Source organism: Bombyx mori, chromosome 3, assembly GCF_030269925.1.
Source record: "Bombyx mori chromosome 3, ASM3026992v2".
NCBI lineage: Eukaryota > Metazoa > Arthropoda > Insecta > Lepidoptera > Bombycidae > Bombyx > Bombyx mori.
In genome coordinates this window covers 3,892,921-3,911,270 of record NC_085109.1, presented here as the reverse complement: position 1 = coordinate 3,911,270, position 18,350 = coordinate 3,892,921, and the positions used below count along the sequence as shown (strand labels likewise).

The following is an 18,350-nucleotide window of genomic DNA, read 5'->3' as shown; positions in this document are numbered from 1 at the left end:
CACGATTGACGTTCACGGTAAGGGAATAGCATCGTGTAATAAAAATCAAACCCGTAAAATTATAATTTGCGTAATTACTGGTGGTAAGACGTCTTGTCTGTGCAGGTAGGTAGGTAGGTAGGTTCTTTTCGGTTGAAGAGTTGGGTAGCTATTGTACTGTAAAAATTAAGACCTTAAACTCATGTCTCAAAGTGGGTTGGGATAATTACGTTCTAGATGTCTATGGACTCCGGTAACCATTTCACACAAACTGGGCCGAGAGCTCGTCCAACCAATTAAGCAATAAATAAAATTGCTCAATAGTCAACGTCTGCTTTTAGGAAGACGAGCATACAGCTTTCTCATATTTAAGATATTTTGAATCGTTAATCATTAATTTATTATTACCACAATTAATAAACATAAGTACATATAACATAAGTCTAACTAGTCTGGCCATAAATACTGTTACATAAAAACTTTTCTTTTTTTAACTTTTTAATTATTTTAAATTTGGAACACGTATATTATTTTAAAAACCTCTTTCGATTTTGCGCCATTTCACATATTTTTTCGTGTTCATTATCAAATTACACTATGGAATTTGGTGTTAAAGAAAATGGGATTGCAGTGATCGTCGTGCACAAACTGGGTATGAAGCCGTCGGCCGCGTGCTGTTAGAACTAAAAAGGCTGTTAATGCTGTTAAAGCCAGAATTCGTCGAAACCCCATTAGGAAGCAAAAAATTTTATCGCGAGAAATTAAGGTTCCCGCCAGGACTCTGTCGATATACAGGACATGCCCTAAATCAATCTTTACAATTAAAGAGAGTGGATCGATCAAAACGCCTTCTGTCGCGATAGGCAGGTGAAAGGCACAGAAATATCCTCTTTACCGATGAAAAAAAATTCTCGATTGAAGAACACTACAATAAGCAAAATGATAAAGTGTACGCTCACCGTTCTAAAGAAGCTGCTCAAGTGGTCGGAAAGGTACAACGTGGTCATTATCCTGCATGAGTGATGGTTTTGTGGGGCGTGTCTTATTAAGGAGTCGCAAAACTACATTATTATTATATTTTTTTTTATTGCCGTATAGGCAGACGAGCATACGGCCCACCTGATGGTGAGTGGTTACCGTCGCTCATGGACGTCAGCAATGCCAGGGGCAGAGCCAAGCCGCTGCCTACCGTTTAGCCAAGCCGCTGCCTACCGTTTACCTACATTTTTGTGAAAAAGGCGCGACACTTCAGCCAAAGTGTATCAAGATACAGTCTTGGGTCATGTTGAAATCTCTCAGCGATACACTTTTCAAAAATATGCCTTGGTGCCTTGGTCTTTCCAGCAGGATTCCGCACCGGGTCATAAGCCACGAACTACCCAAGCCTGGCTTGAAATCAACGTTCCGGACTTTATAAGAGTTGAAGACTGGCCCACATCTAGCCCAGACCTCAACCCTTTAGACTTCAAATTATGGTCAGTTTTAGAGGACTTGTCCTGCTAACGACACGGCGACATTGAGTCTCTTAAAAAATCTTTGGAGCAAGCAGTCCCGAAATTTCGCTTGTAAACAATGCTTAAGTCTATAGATTCGTAGCCAAACAGATTAAAGACCTGTATAAAAGCCAAAGGTGGCCATTTCGAATAGAATTTATTTTTTTATTTTTTACTAAGACTTCAATAAATGCTTAGGTATAAATTCTAATAATATTACATTAACTCATTTAAAAAATGCATTTGCATTTGTATCGTAACTTATGGCTGGACTAGGTAATAAATGCCAACATTTCTACTTCAACTATGTATAGATTAAATAAACGTTCCAAGTTCTCGATCATACTACAAATTGTTAAAATAAGACATGAAAGGAAAGGTCATGAAATATAAACGAGTTCAAAGAAATTCCCCAGTTAAATTCCCATGACTCGGCTTGCGATAAGAAAAATGCATTATCAACAAAGTAGCGCACGCTTTAATACACGTACAGAGACATGTATTTAATAATAGAAATGCATTCATTGGTATCTAAGAGAAAACCCAGGTCGTCACGTATTTTTCTCATGATTCGAACCAGAATTATTGTGGCCGTTTCTGGTAATCACTCCGATAACTTTGACCAGACATGTTTTGTTGTCAATTTGTGAACATTCGTCGGTGCCGTGCTCGATGGAGGGAGCCTTTATTTGTGTCAGTCGTTCGGTCTACGCGTTCGGAGGCAGCCGGCAGATCCGCGACTAACGCCTCACACGTAATTATTCGCAGATTTCCGTTTTGTTTAACGATTTACGAACGTGTCGACTATCGCTTAGCCTTGCAATTTTATTCGATAATCCACTCGGGTCGGCTACGTGTGTCCGAAATTTTGCAATACAAATTCGCTCCTCGATTCACCAAAGTAGAAGGTTCCCCGCCAAACCTCGAAGTTGCGAAACGTCGCTCACAAGTTTTAAACATGAACATATATTCGCAATAATTTTGACGGTAAATTCATTTATTCGGAAATGGCTGAAAATGTTGAAACGATAAGCGAATTAATCTAAACTACTGAAGTGCGTACATTACGAAAAGAAAACTCATATAGTATTGAATTTTTTCGAATTATGTACTAGTCGTCAATCAGTGAGTAATTATGTTGTCCATGGAATCATTGTGGTGCAATTCAGAAAGTGAACTCTCAACTTTAAAACTTAGCAAGAGCGTGATTGAGCGACCAGAATATAGACTGATGAGGCGGAAGCCGTCCAAAAGCCTCATTCCGCAGGCTTTGCTGCACGCAAATCCAGAATCGCAACAAAAATCGCACCGGCGACGAAGGTCTGGCACTTGGCCGTAAGTGTACTGGTTTGGCCGTTATTAATTAATCTAAATATTTAAAGATTCTTCTTGAAATATAGTCTTATCGAAGTAAACCATGCGATCACTTTATACTATTTTTGCTAAGGAAATTATATAATTAGGTTTGGTACTTGACGAAATAGATTCCGTGAACACTCCAGTCTCATTTAAGCAACAACCCTAGTTGGACTTGTTTAACGTGTATTTCAAATGGCATGTAATGATACTACGGCCGTACCACGAACTGTTTCTATTAGCACTTGAAAATTATTAACGACTAATTAACGTTAGTTACGTTTAAACAGCTTTCTCTTTAGATGCGAAATACAAATGTTCTGTACCGATTTTTCATGTACATTGTCTGTTCTATTTACCGATATTCTATGGTTTCATTTGGGCTACTACTCAGGCATATCCGTCCTAACCCAGATATCACCTCAGGCGTTACAGTAGGTTAGCCTTCGGAATGTGCCAGTATTACGAGTATATGTATATACACACCTACTGTTTGTTTTAAATCATTCACAGTGAAAGTACTCACAGGCCTAATGCTAGGAGCATTTTTATAAAGTTTATCATAACATGTAATTTAGTAGTATACTCCTAAATTATTAGGTAAACTCATAAAGCATGGTATTGGAAATCAACCGATTTTCAATTTAAAATGTCTGAGTAAATATTGTTTTATGCTGCAGAAATTTAAAAAAGTATGTACAAAACTGAACCCTCCAAATTATATTTTTTCGTGATCACTGCCTCGTGCACCCGTGGCTTCATCATGCTCGCTGGTTTATTTCAAATTTAGGCTTTATTCCAAAGCAATTGAATCTTAAACTGTTGAGGTATTTATAAGATAAATCTAATACTTTAAATGTAGAATGAGTAGACTCTGAACTCGTCTGTTCACCTTAATTTGTTTCTTTGTCCATCCTTTTAATTTGGCTATTGTGATTGTCTATAGATTGGTATGATACTCAATTTTATATATTTGACTACCACGTGTCAGATGGTCTGCCTTTGCTCATCTGCCTATCTATGGTATTACAACAGTAACAATTACGAACCTGTCTAATTGGTGACCCAAAAATTCGATTAAAGACTGTCATTATCAATGTTCAATGAGTCAGCAGCCGACATGCCACCTTAACAACATTCCATTCATTCAGAGAAGAAAAAATGAAACTAGAACAAAAGTTATTGCTAATAAACTATATTAGTGATGGAAAGAACCTACTTGAAAAGATAATGAAGCAATTGCACCCAATAAAGTGATTGAAATTGTCTAAATCAATCACGGAGAAAAAACACAGTTAAAGCATTATACATTTCTTAAGGATTTAAATCATACGAACAAAATGTTCATACAGAATTTCTGGCATCTATCAACAAGTCCTATAGATTTCGGGCATTAAACTAGATTATTTAAAATGTAACTCTGGGAAAATACTAACGAAAACCCTCAATTAAGATGGCAAAATATTCGGCTATTACTGGATTATTTAGTGTAAAACAATTTTTAACAATGAACTGGTACGAGATTTAAAACATTTTTGTACAACCAATTACATTATAAAGTGTACAGAAATTGATAAGCTATAAATTAAAATTTATAATTCGGTAACACGAACGTCATTGATTGGCTCAGCTGTTTTAATTTATGTATGCACATATTATTTAAATATGAAGAAACAGAGTCGCCTTATTGCATAATTCTCTGAATATTCTACTTTCTGCCCCTGTTCCACAATGTTTTAGTTGAGCGTTTTTGTGGGTTTTTTTTTTTCGTTTTTTTCCTACCCATTGCTAGTAACCTCGATGCGTTATGCTATCTTCACCAGACGTGTAGGGGAGCTCACGAGGCTTAGCCTGGAGACTTTGCTATACTAGTAGACTAGTCCTAGCAAGAGCAGTGCTTCGCTGAATCTACCACTGAATCGGAATTGCGACCCACTGAGAAGATCCAGGGAGAAACTCAACGGGCCATAAAAAGCATATATTTCATGTCCATACAATTCCAATATCTACAAAAAGGTGTCATTATTCTACAATGAACCATTTTGTGTTGAGTCGTAAACTTAAGAGCTATTGTGTTAAGTAAACGTGATGCACAACTGATGCATTGAAACTATGATCAGTTCCGGCAACGTGAGGAGTCGGTACGTCAACAAGGTCGAAGACGACGTTCTAGTACTGTGCCTGCCGAGTTTTGATCAACATGCTTCTGTGTTCGACACAAATCCGTGCGCTCAGAATGATCATCCTAATTTAAGATTTGATGAAACTAATTTAATAAGTGTGGTTATGAATGACAGATATGAAGGAGAATAACCTCACCCAGAAGAAGGCCGATGACCGGGCAAAATAGAGAATTTTAAGTAAGAAAGCTGACCCCGGCACTAGACCATAACACTGGGAACAAAAAGATGAAGGTTACGAATGAGGACTTTTAGTCCACTCATTTCAATTTAAAATGATGCAAATATTTGTAAGAGGTGTTGTCCCACTTGTGGTACCGAGTAAACGTGTACCGATAACCTCAAGGATAAAGCTTCCTGTTCCGTAAAAAAAGGTTTACTTATAAACGTGCTTACGGCCGTGAACATGAACAAAGTAAATGCTACCCATCTTAAGACATGAATTCTAAGTCTGAGTTCTAGTACAACACTCTACCCTAGAAATAACTGGAATAATGATACCGCAATATGCAGGCTCTCGAGATGCCCACCACCCGTATTAAATTACATTGCATCGCAAATATGCAAAACGAGGACCCTAATCTGTGCAAAAACAACATGATAAAATGCCTTAGGGCAATCTTTGCCTACGTGATAGATATCATATTTACATTTACTAGAACAAAAAAACTCCGGGCCCTGCTTTGTTTTGTCGCGATAAGTATGATGAATCTTTACATTGACAGTTATCTTTCATTCGACTTGATGATGCGGAATTTGTGTAACGTAAGTTACATGTTGTATCTCGGAGATGATTGTTCCGTATTTGCTCACTCCAAAGAGCATCCAGAACAATTTACAAAAATATTATTTTTATATTTCGTTATCCAAAGCCAAAGATTTATCTCTGATGTTAAGTAATAATATTTGATAACTAGTATCAGAGTCGACGACCTAATTGACAGTGACCACAGTCCTTTAAACTCGTAGATACTATGATACACTTTGACATAAGGTCAAAACATCTAGTTTTGATCTTATGTTTTACAGTATTATCATCATTCATCATTATCCTGCCCTTCTCCCAGTCACCTGGGGTCGGCGCAACATGTTTTCTCCTTCCATACTCTTCTATCATATACCATTTCTTCGCTCACTCCCCTCCTACCCATATCGTCTTTCACACAATCCATCCATTTCTTCTTAGGTCTACCTCTTCCTCTAAATCCTTCCACATTCATAGTTAACACTCTCTTAACAACCTCATTTTCATTCCGTCTCATCACATGTCCATACCATCCCAAACGTGCACTCCTCAGCTTCTCAGTCACAGGTGCCACTTTCAGACTTCCTCTAACATATTCATTCCGTATTCTATCCATTCTCGTTACTCCACACATCCATCGCAACATTCGCATCTCTGCTGCATGCAATCGCCTTTCATCCGCCACTTTCGTTGTCCAACACGCTGATCCATACAAGACGGCAGGCCTTATTAAGGTCTTATATATCTTCCCTTTTAGGGGAAGAGGGATGTGCGAGTCACATATGGTGCCCGTGACCTGCCGCCATTTCATCCATCCTGCGTCAATTCTGTGCCTGACAGTACGATCCAGTTCACCGTCGCTTTGGATAACAGACCCTAGGTAGCGGAAGTCTTGACATACTGGCAAAGGTGTTCCGTCGAGGGAAATGGGTGCAAAATTGGAGAGACCGCCAAAATCACAGAACAGATGTTCGGTTTTCGATCTGCTGATTTTTAGGCCAACACTCTCCAACTTGCATCGCCATTTCTCCAGTATGTTTTGGACCTCGAGCCCGTTTTCTCCGACGAGCACTATGTCATCGGCAAACAGCATACACCAAGGGGGCTCTTCCTGTATCTCCGATGTCAAGGCATCCATCACAAGCAGGAAGAGATAGGGACTTAGTGCAGACCCTTGGTGTAAGCCCACTGCCACATTGAACTCGTCGGAATTCCCCGCGGCGGTTCGTACATACGTCCTGGCTCGACTGTACATGGCACAGATTAACCTCACATACTTACCAGGTATACCTTTCTCATTCAATGCCCACCACAAAACTGCTCTAGGTACTCGGTCGTACGCTTTCTCTAGATCAACGAACACCATATGCAGATTCCTGTGCACGTCGCGATGTTTTTCGCACACTTGGCGGAGTGCAAATATGGCGTCCGTTGTCCCGCGACCAGGCATGAACCCGAACTGGTTTTGGGTGATCTCACTTTCATCTCGCAATCGCTTTTCTATCACTTTCTCCCAAACTTTCATACTATGAGACATAAGCTTTATTCCCCGATAGCTGCCACAGTCTTGCACATCCCCTTTATTTTTGTATATGGGCACCAGCGTACTGATGCTCCATTCCGTAGGGATCACTTCTTCTTGCAGCAGCTTATTGAAGAATAAAGTCAGCCACTTATATCCGTCTTCTCCCAGTATCTTCCATACTTCCACTGGTATACCGTCTGGTCCTTCCGATTTTCCGCTTTTCATACTTCTCACTGCTTCTCTAACTTCATACATACTAATCTCATTCACAAGTCCGACGTTCTCTGGCTTCCTATTAATCACTCTATTCCAGTCGTTCTCATCATTCATTTTACAGTATTATCGTTTTAAAAAATTGCAGTTTTCCCCACGAAAACTAAAACGTATATGCCAATAACTGAAAATGGAGCAATTTTAATTTGCGGTCCAAGCTTTTGCTATATAAATGACGTAGCTCTCCGTGGAATGGCGAACCTTAAGCCATTAACATATCTTGTGTTTTCTTGCTTTAGATTTGGCAACCACAATATTGTTTTAAACGTCCACGGGGCTATCCACATGGCACATACTATAATTTAACGAGTACTTATCACGATTTTCCGGGTAGGATGTTAGGAGCAGACAAATTTATCTACGCACTTTCTAGTCCGTTCTTTTGGTGTTTCCACTGGGACTTGTTGACTCGCTCGGACAACATACGCTCGCCATATCAACAGTTTTTTAGTGTTAAGAATCTTTTAAATAAACTTGTGGAACTACAGATAATAATATTATTCCAAACACGATTTTTCGGCCTTTGTACTGTTTTATTGCACGTATATTTTTCAACTTTTAATACCTAGTAATACTTTCTATTGTAGCAGCTTAGGGATAGAGACGAATTTGTACCTAACTAATTGAGAAGTACATAAATGATTACATAATATAATAGTTGTGAAGTAATCATAAACTCCGTCCCCGAATGTCCCCAATACCTACCTACTCAGGCCCGTTTTGTATTGTGTGTAAATAATACGTAACGTAACGGTCGCCAATGAACCCTCTCGCGTAACACGCACGGTCGTTAGTGTAAATATTATGCAAATAAGCTTCGAGTTCATTATAAACAGAACACAGTCCATTTGCTACTTGGAATTTTGACGTATTACTTAGAAAAATTGCCAAATGAATTAAATATCCTACCAGTATTTTGCGTGCTACATTCGTTGAATTACAAATTCGCACTAGAAAAGCGTGCAAACAGATATTTTCGAAACTATCAGAAAATTGAACGGAAAGAAATTTTCAGCGGCGCTCATCTCTTAACAATTTCTTAGGTCAAGGTTTTTTCAATTGGTTCTCATTCAATCACTTTATTGGTTACACAGTCATGTTATTAGACTCTTAAGGGATTTAAATAAATGCGGTTCGTTTTTAAATAAATGATCTAGATCTGTAGAGATAAACTGTATGCAAAATTTGGTACGTTTTTGAAATCGTCTGGATATATAGTGAGAGTAGATCGATATCAGCTTATCACAGAGCTCGTGCCCTAAATACTTGTTCACTTTACTAGAGATAAAAATATTTTATTGCCTCCGAACTTTTGTTGGCCGTCTTTTTTTTTATATTGCTTGGATAGGTGAACGAACTCACAGCCCACCTGGTGTTAAGTGGTTACTGGAGCCCATAGATATCTACGACTTAAATGCGTCACCCACCTTGAAATATAAGTTCTAAGGTCTCAAGTATAGTTACAACGGCTGCTACTCAAACCGAAACGCATTACTGCTTCACGGCAGAAATAGGCAGGGTGGTGGTCTCACTTTAACTGAACTTTACGATGAAGCAGACTGGCGGTTCGATTGTTTTATTGCGGACTGCATTACCAGGTTTCGCTTCGAATGATTTTTAAACTACACTTGCGCCCTTCCTTGCGCCATACGTCGCACGTGTAACCTTTATTGAAGTGCCATAAAGAATTAGAATGTTTCAATCAGGTTTTGCTTTTCCCTACCTAATTGCTGGTAGCCCAAAAGGCTATTCCAACTACTCCTACCTTCCGGTAGGTGACACTGACCTTGGCAAGAGTAGTGCTTCGCAGCATCTACTACTAGATCGGAATCAAGACCACTAAAATCGACCGAGAAACTCAGTGGGTTACGTCTATGGGTTAATTCGCACGTCGAACTCTTCGACGAGGACGGCAAATGACGCTTGAAGACCTTAAAAGCACCAACAATTAGATAAGCTACTCACGAGGGCTTGAGAGTTTTTCGCGACAAATATTATTTCTTAAATATATTAAAAAACATGCGTAAATTTATAACTACCGACAAGTTTTTATTAAAATATTAAGTTTGTAACTAAATAGGAGACTATAATCGGCACGACCATTCTGTCCACCACAACAAGTCCATAGCAGAAATGAAACCTTACCAAAGTATTCGCTAATAAACGCAACCTATACGTAAAATACTTATTCGATACCAAGTCTCCTATTAAATTATTAATCTTTTCGTTCTCACAGACTAATATCATGCAAACAATAACATCATAAATGCGATAGTTTATTACAAATCATATTATATTGTATTCTATCTATAATCTTTGATAAAGGACCTCAAGATCAACGTTCTATTGCACACCAATTTATTTACCTACATCGAATTCATTGTGAATGTCGGAACTGCGTTTTAAAGATAAATTATCTAATATGTAGTAAGAAAAATATCGTTTTTTATTCTATGCATCTAATTTTGAGTTTCAGTCGACTATTTTCGTTTAGATGAAACTTTAAAGTACATGAATGTTTTTTGAATAATTTGTTTACGAACAAAATCTTGTCGGACAAAATATATTTAACGCTTTATAAAAAATTTATTTCACATTTTTTTTAAATATAAATATTGAAATATATAGTTTCATGCTCTATTCGATGCCATTAATATCGTAATTATATCGTAATAGTTGTAGCTAGTCACGGTTTTATTTAATTGCGGTATTGATGACTTCAAGTACTACGTAAAAGGCTTTCAATATGTTCAAGTAAATAAAAATATTGTTAAACTTGAAATTTTGGATTGAAAACGTAATGGAACGGTAGTCCTGTAGCATCGTAGATTAGATATTCATAATCAGTTTTTTTTTCCAAAACTAGATATTTTTAACATTCCTATTACTAAGCATTATACCTTCAACTATGGTCACTAAACCCTATTTTCTTCAAATTCTGGGTAAAGTGAGGTACTGCTAAATAAGTTTTACTGGTGGTAGAACCTCTTGTGAGTCCGCACGGGTAGGTACCACCACCCTGCCTATTTCTGCCGTGAAGCAGTAACACGTTTCGGTTTGAAGGATAGGGCAGCCGTTGTAACTATACTGAGAACTTAGAACTCATATCTCAAGGTGGGTGGCGGAATTTGCGTTGTAGATGTCAATGGGCTCCAGTAACCACTTAACACCAGGTGGGCTGTGAGCTCGTCCACCCATCTAAGTAATAAAAAAAATAAGTAGGGGAAATTTATGATGATGATGAAGATGCTTAAATTGTTAATGTGTCGAGCGACTGTCACATCTAAACCAGTCTCTCTTCTGTTCTAGTTAATAATAAAATAAAAACATTCACACGTGTCATAATGTCGAAAGACCGTAACATGACCGTAACGGTGTCCTGAATGTCACCTTTATTGATTGTCCGACTTCACTAAGGTCCAGTGTGTTTTGAAACTGGTTGCCATGATTACTGCGACTTCATTGATGTAAAAAAAGGTTTTGATGATGATTAATCGAAGTTTTGAAGTTAAGATTAATTGAAGTTCAATTAAAAACATCGAACTGTTGATGATAATACCAAATAAAAAGCACCTTTAATTACAAAGAAAAACGTGGTATATTAAGCGAAATGTCACTTAAATATATTAAGCGAAATGTCACTTAAATCACATAGCCTTTCACCCCTCGATATTATGTCGACCATTTAAATAATCTACAAGAGCCTTTGCCTGGTAACTGTATTGTGATAAGAGTAGTTAGTATCTGAGATAATATCCTAGTTAGATAAAGCGTCATATGAAAATCAAAATGGCGACGTGTTCCAGGTAGTGTGGTTCAATTGGATAATATTCTCGCACGTAACAAGATCTTTGGGGCTGTCAACTGGGAATGTCAACGAATTATTAGATTATTTTTTCCGACTTAGACGGCCTATCCTTAGTTTGGTGGATGGGAATTTGTTTTCATGTCCGTGACATTAGGATTACCCAAGTGTCTGTCCATTATGACCCCGTCTGGCTAACGTTGTATAATCAAACCAGTGCCGACAACAAAATACTATTAACTTAAAATGTATCATGTTTTTTCATTAAAAATAATCGAATTTTATTTGAGATTTTTATTAGTAAATAAATATTGTTTTTGGTATGGGTTAAAAGTTACTGTCGATTATGATTCTGAGGTTATTTTTTATCTGTCTTTAATTATGTAACTGCGTGCAAATGTGATTTAATCATTTTGATCTTGACACAAAGTTTTATTAGTCTATTTTCTTATTGCAATTCGATGTGTAACTTAGGTTCTTGGAAATATTTCAATTCTGGAAATACACAGCATAAATTTCGTAGTATAATATAATACTTGCAAGTTTTATTTGAGAATCCAGCCGATAGATAAACCATTTCGTCATTCATGTCACTAATAATGTTTTTTTTTATTGCTTAGATGAGTGGACAAGCTCACAGCCCACCTGATGTTAAGTGGTTACTGGAGCCCATAGACATCTACAACGTAAATGCGCCACCCACCTTGAGATATAAGTTGTAAGGTCTCAAGTATAGTTACAACGGCTGCCCCACCCTTCAAACCGAAACGCATTACTGCTTCACGGCAGAAATAGGCAGGGTGGTGGTACCTACCCGTGCGGACTCACAAGAGGTCCTACCACCAGTTAACCACTTTGCCAATAAACAGTCAACAGTGAGCATTTCTGAACACACTTCAAAGTAAGTACAAGGGTATATACTGTACCAAAAGTCGCGGGCAGAAATTTGAGGGACTAAAACCGTCATCTTGATATTTCACAGAATATTAATGGTATTATTTATATAGTAAATAATCTAATCTAATAAAATATTTTATCTGAGACAACATTGACAGACCTTTGTAGACAATAATTACACTAAAATTCTTTGGGTCAGTCAATTTGGAATGCGGTTTTTGGAACACTCATACGTACCTAACTCTAATTTTAAGATAGATAGCGGCATGTACTTGATGTCCATGGCCTCCGAAAATCTTTTAACGCCAGAGCTGTGAGATCGTCAACAAAGTTAGTGCAATAAAAAAGATGATTGTTCAAATTACGTGATTTCTACGTAATATGTCGGTCAATGCTGGCATACTAAATGTTGACAAAGCAACGACAACCTATGATAGCTATAGCCTTGTTCTAGTAATTTTGACGGAAATGTGTTTTCCCCGACCAATTAAGTCACACACGCTATTTCATGCAATTATCATAAAATAACTGATCAAGTAAATCAGACCTACCGATCCAGATAATAAATCTTAGAATAGAATTAGTCGTTTTAAAATTGAAAATATGATGATAAGTATGAAATTAATAAATTTTAAAGGAATATGTTTTTGATATTCGACACAGAAAGGAGATATGAAAAAACAAATCCAATCAATCTTATAAATTAATGGCCAGTCAAATGATTTTTATAAAGGTGATCCTGCGTAAAAACCACAAATGCAAATAAAAAAATATCAAAAATGACATTTTAAAACAAAATTGTTTTTTTTATGTTTATCATTTAAATAATAATGGTTGCTTTATTGCGGTCAAATCAACTATATCGGTCAATGTCGAACACAAGCGACACAGATTTTACAATACCGATTCAAGTTTATACACATATTTAGATAAATAAACAATACAATTAGTTCCTCACATACTATTAACTTTATTTGTTGCTAAGATCGCAATTTAAAATTGTATTAAATTGTTAAAAATAATTCCACAAGAACGCGTAAAGTGGACCAAAAAAGGTTTTGGGTGAGGTATAATAGAGTCACGATTATCGCGCGCTGACATCAAATCAAGGTCAGTTCTGTCACTTTGAAAGAGGAGGTTTCGCCATGCGCGTGCTACCTGGTCACTCGCTGTGCAGTTGCCCGCGCATCATCACACTAGCTTCCAGTTCAAGAACACATTATATATTTACAATGAAATCTTTCGGTTAAGCCTTTATTTTCCAATTTCCAAAACGCAATCGTATTTATTATTAATGGTGACAAAAATTATCGTTCGTGTTTCAATCGTTTGATATGTGAAAATGATCGGTTTGTTCGCGAAACTAGTTTTGGTAGCTCCGTGTGAATTCGTGTAGCTGTTATGGCTCTGTTCAAAAAAATGTTGCGAAGGCAGTATTCCCATGAGTCAGGCAAAACGGAACTTGTCAGAGCTCAGGAGGAGTACTTGGACAGAAGGTACGTAATAAATCCACGATGATTTGCATATCCGCACTAAAACAAAAAATATATACCATTGGAAATATTAATTAGTGGAAAATTTTTAATGTTACAAATGTCAACTGCGGTTTTACGTATTAATATTGATATCGGCTCGTAATTTAGGGCTTACAAAAACATAATAGTTATGTCGATTAAAATAACTGATAAATCTTAGAAATAGTTCGGATGTAATTTGGATTCTTAATAGTCAATTGTAACATTCACTTCGCCATTACAAATTTTGTGTGAACATATTTTGAATCTCTATTGCAGCTTTCAAACTTTCACTATTGTCTTGCTCTAGTGCCTTACTAGTCACTCTGCTTTCAAATTTACATGTTAACAAGTATTTCCTTTAAAAAAATAAAAAAAAACGTGAATTGAAATCTCAGGACCAAAGTCTACGATCTTCCACTAAGTGACTCGGTGGCGCAGTTGTTAGCGGCTCTGACTGTTGCGCCAAGGGTCGTGGGATCGATTCCCACTTTGGACAAACATTGGTGTGATGAACAATTTTGTTGGTGTTTATTATGTATATATGTACATATTTAAACCTATAGATCAGTCTTTCTCAAAGTGGGCGATAACGCCCCCTTGGGGGCGTTTGAAACCTCGAGGGGGGCGTTAAGGGGCCCAGGAAAAAATGGGGGGCGTTGATGTGGGTTAGGGGGGCGCTGTAAAATTTGTAATTTCATTTACTTTATAGTATTTTAAATTTCACTAAAATTAAAACTCACCTCCTACACAATAACGAATAATTAGTTTATATTTCTACCCTGTATGATGTTATAAAAAATTTAAATTAATTAACATAGATTTCGTAGGATAGCCCACACACCGTACGCAATCAAGTTGTAACAAGTTTCTGCGGAACATGATCGCTGATAGTTAAAAAATTAGAGCAATTTTACCTTAATTACATTGCACCAGAAATTATTTTAAACATTAGAAAAAAAACTACCATGCAGTGTTTTAAAATATTACACATACGTAAACTAACACAAATGGAGGTTTTCTTTACTTTCTTTCTTGTTTTTAACATAAGGGCATTTTACAGCAGTTTCCTAGCATTTTATAAGAAATTACTGATGTAAGAATCATCATTTTTATATAAAATGGAAATGCGTATATAATTATTGTTCAAAAACTTGTCTTAAATTATTATTTTTTACAATTTACCCATTACCGTCCAATGTCAAATAACTAGTCAAGTCATAAGTATTGTCACACAGTAAAAACTATTCTTTTAGAATGCTGGCCACAAAAAAGTTTACTGAATTCGAATTTCGAATTGTTCATGAAAATAAAAATGTATACTTTTAGAATTTTACTCATTTTTAAATATGGATTGGACGCTTAAAGAAGACCGTGTTGCAGTTATTGCGTTGCATCGTTGCGGTTACGCGCCAATTCAAATTTTTAACATACTGAAAAATTTGAATATAACAAAAAGATTCGTTTATCGTACCATCAAACGATACAATGAAGACTCTAGTGTAGATGACAGGTCAAGAAGTGGTCGCCCTCGGTCTGTTAGGACACCAGCAGTGATAAAAGCTGTGAAGGGTGGAATTCAAAGAAATCCCAAACGTAAGCAGAAACTGTTGGCCCTTCAGATGGGGTTAAGCAGAACCACGGTGAAAAGGGTGTTAAATGAAGACTTAGGGCTTCGGGCATATCGAAGAAAAACAGGACATCGTTTGAATGCTCGTCTAATGGACCTGAGACTGAAGAGATGCCGCGCTTTGTTGAAGCGGTACGCGGGAAAAAAATATCGGGAAATTCTTTTTTCGGATGAAAAAATTTTTACCGTAGAAGAGAGCTACAACAAACAAAATGATAAGGTGTACGCACACAGTAGTGAAGAAGCGAGCAACCGTATTCCGCGTGTCCAACGAGGTCATTTCCCATCCTCGCTCATGGTATGGTTGGGAGTTTCTTATTGGGGCTTAACAGAGGTACATTTTTGTGAGAAAGGTGTAAAAACGAATGCAGTTGTGTATCAAAATACAGTCCTGATGAGCCTTGTGGAACCTGTTTCTCATACCATGTTCAATAACGGGCACTGGGTATTCCAACAAGATTCGGCGCCAGCTCATAGAGCGAAGAGCACACAAGACTGGCTGGCGGCGCGTGAAATCGACTTCATCCGGCACGAAGACTGGCCCTACTCCAGTCCAGATTTGAATCCGTTAGATTACAAGATATGGCAACACTTGGAGGAAAAGACGTGCTCAAAGCCTCATCCCAATTTGGAGTCACTCAAGACATCCTTGATTAAGGCAGCCGCCGATATTGACATGGACCTCGTTCGTGCTGCGATAGACAACTGGCCGCGCAGATTGAAGGCCTGTATTCAAAATCACGGAGGTCATTTTGAATAAACTTTAGTGTCATAAGAATCTATGTTTTGTTAAGTTCATTTTGGTATATGAATGGTTACATAATGAATAAACTTGTTTCAATTATTTTACATTAAACATGTGACAGAATTTATGACCTGACTAGGTAGTATAGTAAGCCTAAACAGCTCACTTATTGTAAACATTGTTTACTATTTTATTTCTGTATAATAATAGGTTGGGGAAAAAGTTTCTTCGCATTTTTTAAGAAAATTCACAACATTTTTTAATATAGTTTATTCACATTTAACTAAAGTATGTCGGTACCATTTTGTTCGATAACTTGATAACATGATCCCATTGCTATAGAAATTTTGGGGCTTCTGATCAAAATACCGCGACAATTGGTTTTGGCAGTCCTCTCGTGATGTTAACCTGACACTGCCTAAAGAATTCTGAAGAGACCGAAACAGGTAGAAATCTGAAGGTGCAAAGTCAGGACTATACGGTGGATACATTAAAACCTCCCAGCCAAGCTCTCTTAATTTTTGCTGAGTGGCTAAAGATGTGTGAGGTCTAGCGTTATCGTGATGAAAAACCACACCCCTTCTGTTGATTAATTCCGGCCGCTTTCTCCGAATTTCTTGCTTTAATCTCATCAGTTGTTCGCAGTAGAGTTCAGAATCGATAGTCCTGCCTGGTGGTAACAGCTCATAATGTATAATGCCCTTCCAATCCCACCACACACACAGCATCACCTTGTTGCGAGTTAACCCGGGTTTCGCCAGAGTCTGTGAAGCCTGACCGGCCTTTGACCACAACCTTTCTCGTACGTTCTTGTCATACGTGATCCACTTTCCGTCACCAGTTATCAGCTTCTTCAAAAATGGTTCGGTTTCATTACGTCGTAATAAAGAATCACAAATGAGTACACGGTTCATTAGGTTTCTTTCAATGAGCTTTTTTGTGTACTCAGTTTTTTTCAAATGCGCCATAACTATTTTGTGGTCAATTCCCAGTTCTTCAGTTACGTCGTAATTACTGATATGCCGATCTTGCCCCACTTTTTCAAAAATGGTATCGATTTTATCCGTAATAGGGCGACCAGAGCGACGTGCATTTTTGACATCAACATTTCCGGATTGAAAACGCTTAAGCCAAATTTGTGCTACTCTCACAGACACTGCACTAGGTCCATAAATATCGCAATTTTTTTTCACGGCTTGCTTTGCTTTTTTACCTTTTTTGTAGTAAAATTTTAAAATCTATCGAATATCTTCATTAGATTCACTCACCTTGACAGTACGAAAAATAAATAAAAATCACACATCTTCCTAATTTTAATTTGGAATTATCTTCTTTCGAATTTAAACTTTTAATGATACCAAAACCAGCCAGATACAAATAGTATAGGCAAAGAGATTTTATTACAAGTTCATACATTTTTAAGCTATTGCATAGCTTTTATCGCGGACCTTGAGCGCGGCGACCGAATCATGAAATTCCGTAACGAAAAAAACCTAACATCCCTCACTCCGCCTACCATGTAGCTCGCGTTCAACACATTCATACGTTGCGCTTGTGTAGTGTTTGTGAATAAGCGCGTGGCGTGACGTCACACTGCATGCGCATCATGAAAAGTCTGCCCATCTCTCTCTCGCGCGGTTTAGCTTATGAGTGTGAAGGGGACAGTTAAGGTTTTGCCTTTATTAAGTTTTAATATAGCTGGTCTTGTTTTATTCTTGTTTTAATATTAAATTATAATTGTCTAATTATATAGTCATTAAAAAATGCTATGCAATAGCTTTAACGCCGCAGTTCCCGAGTGCCACACGTTTTTTTTTTGTCAGGTGGAAATCGCCGGTCTTCCGCCCTTCACTGGGGATGGAAGGCGGGGCATGTCGGAATCGAACCGACTAAAACCTCCTGTCGCTCAACAACCAGCATCCAAACGTCGCATGAGACAGAGCTCATGAAAAGGCAAAGGGGGGAAAGTGAAGTGTTTAGTGCGGAGCACATCTCTCCCATCACCCTCCCCCTCGGGATGCCGGACTGGCGGTCGTCGGCGTCACGACCACCAGCCCTCTCGGTCGGCAGGCTGTCCGAAGCCCGCCTAGATGGCACCGGTTAGAATGGTCTATCCTACGGAATACCCCGCTGGGTCAGAACCAGCGTGGGTTGAGGATAGCCGGCCTTCCATCACCCGGATGCTCATGCGTAAAACGTGTGCAGAGC

General features: G+C 37.9%; 1 protein-coding gene across 19 annotated transcripts in view; it reads left to right on the top strand.

The window, feature by feature from the left end:
* Positions 1 to 18,350, top strand: part of LOC101739592 (NAD kinase) — a 52,987-nt gene that overhangs the window by 12,564 nt on the left and 22,073 nt on the right. For 3 of the 19 annotated variants that reach the window (XM_012690472.4, XM_012690469.4, XM_062675189.1), the window contains exon 1: positions 2,075 to 2,807. The exons of 9 other annotated variants lie outside the window; for them this stretch is intronic. In XM_012690472.4, coding sequence (XP_012545926.1) covers positions 2,608 to 2,807 — 200 coding nt within the window. In that variant the 5' untranslated portion in view covers positions 2,075 to 2,607. Of the gene's footprint in view, positions 1 to 2,074; positions 2,808 to 13,379; positions 13,750 to 18,350 lie in introns of those variants that run through there. 7 more of the 19 variants (XM_062675168.1, XM_012690470.4, XM_004926255.5 and 4 more) reach the window with 5 other exon arrangements.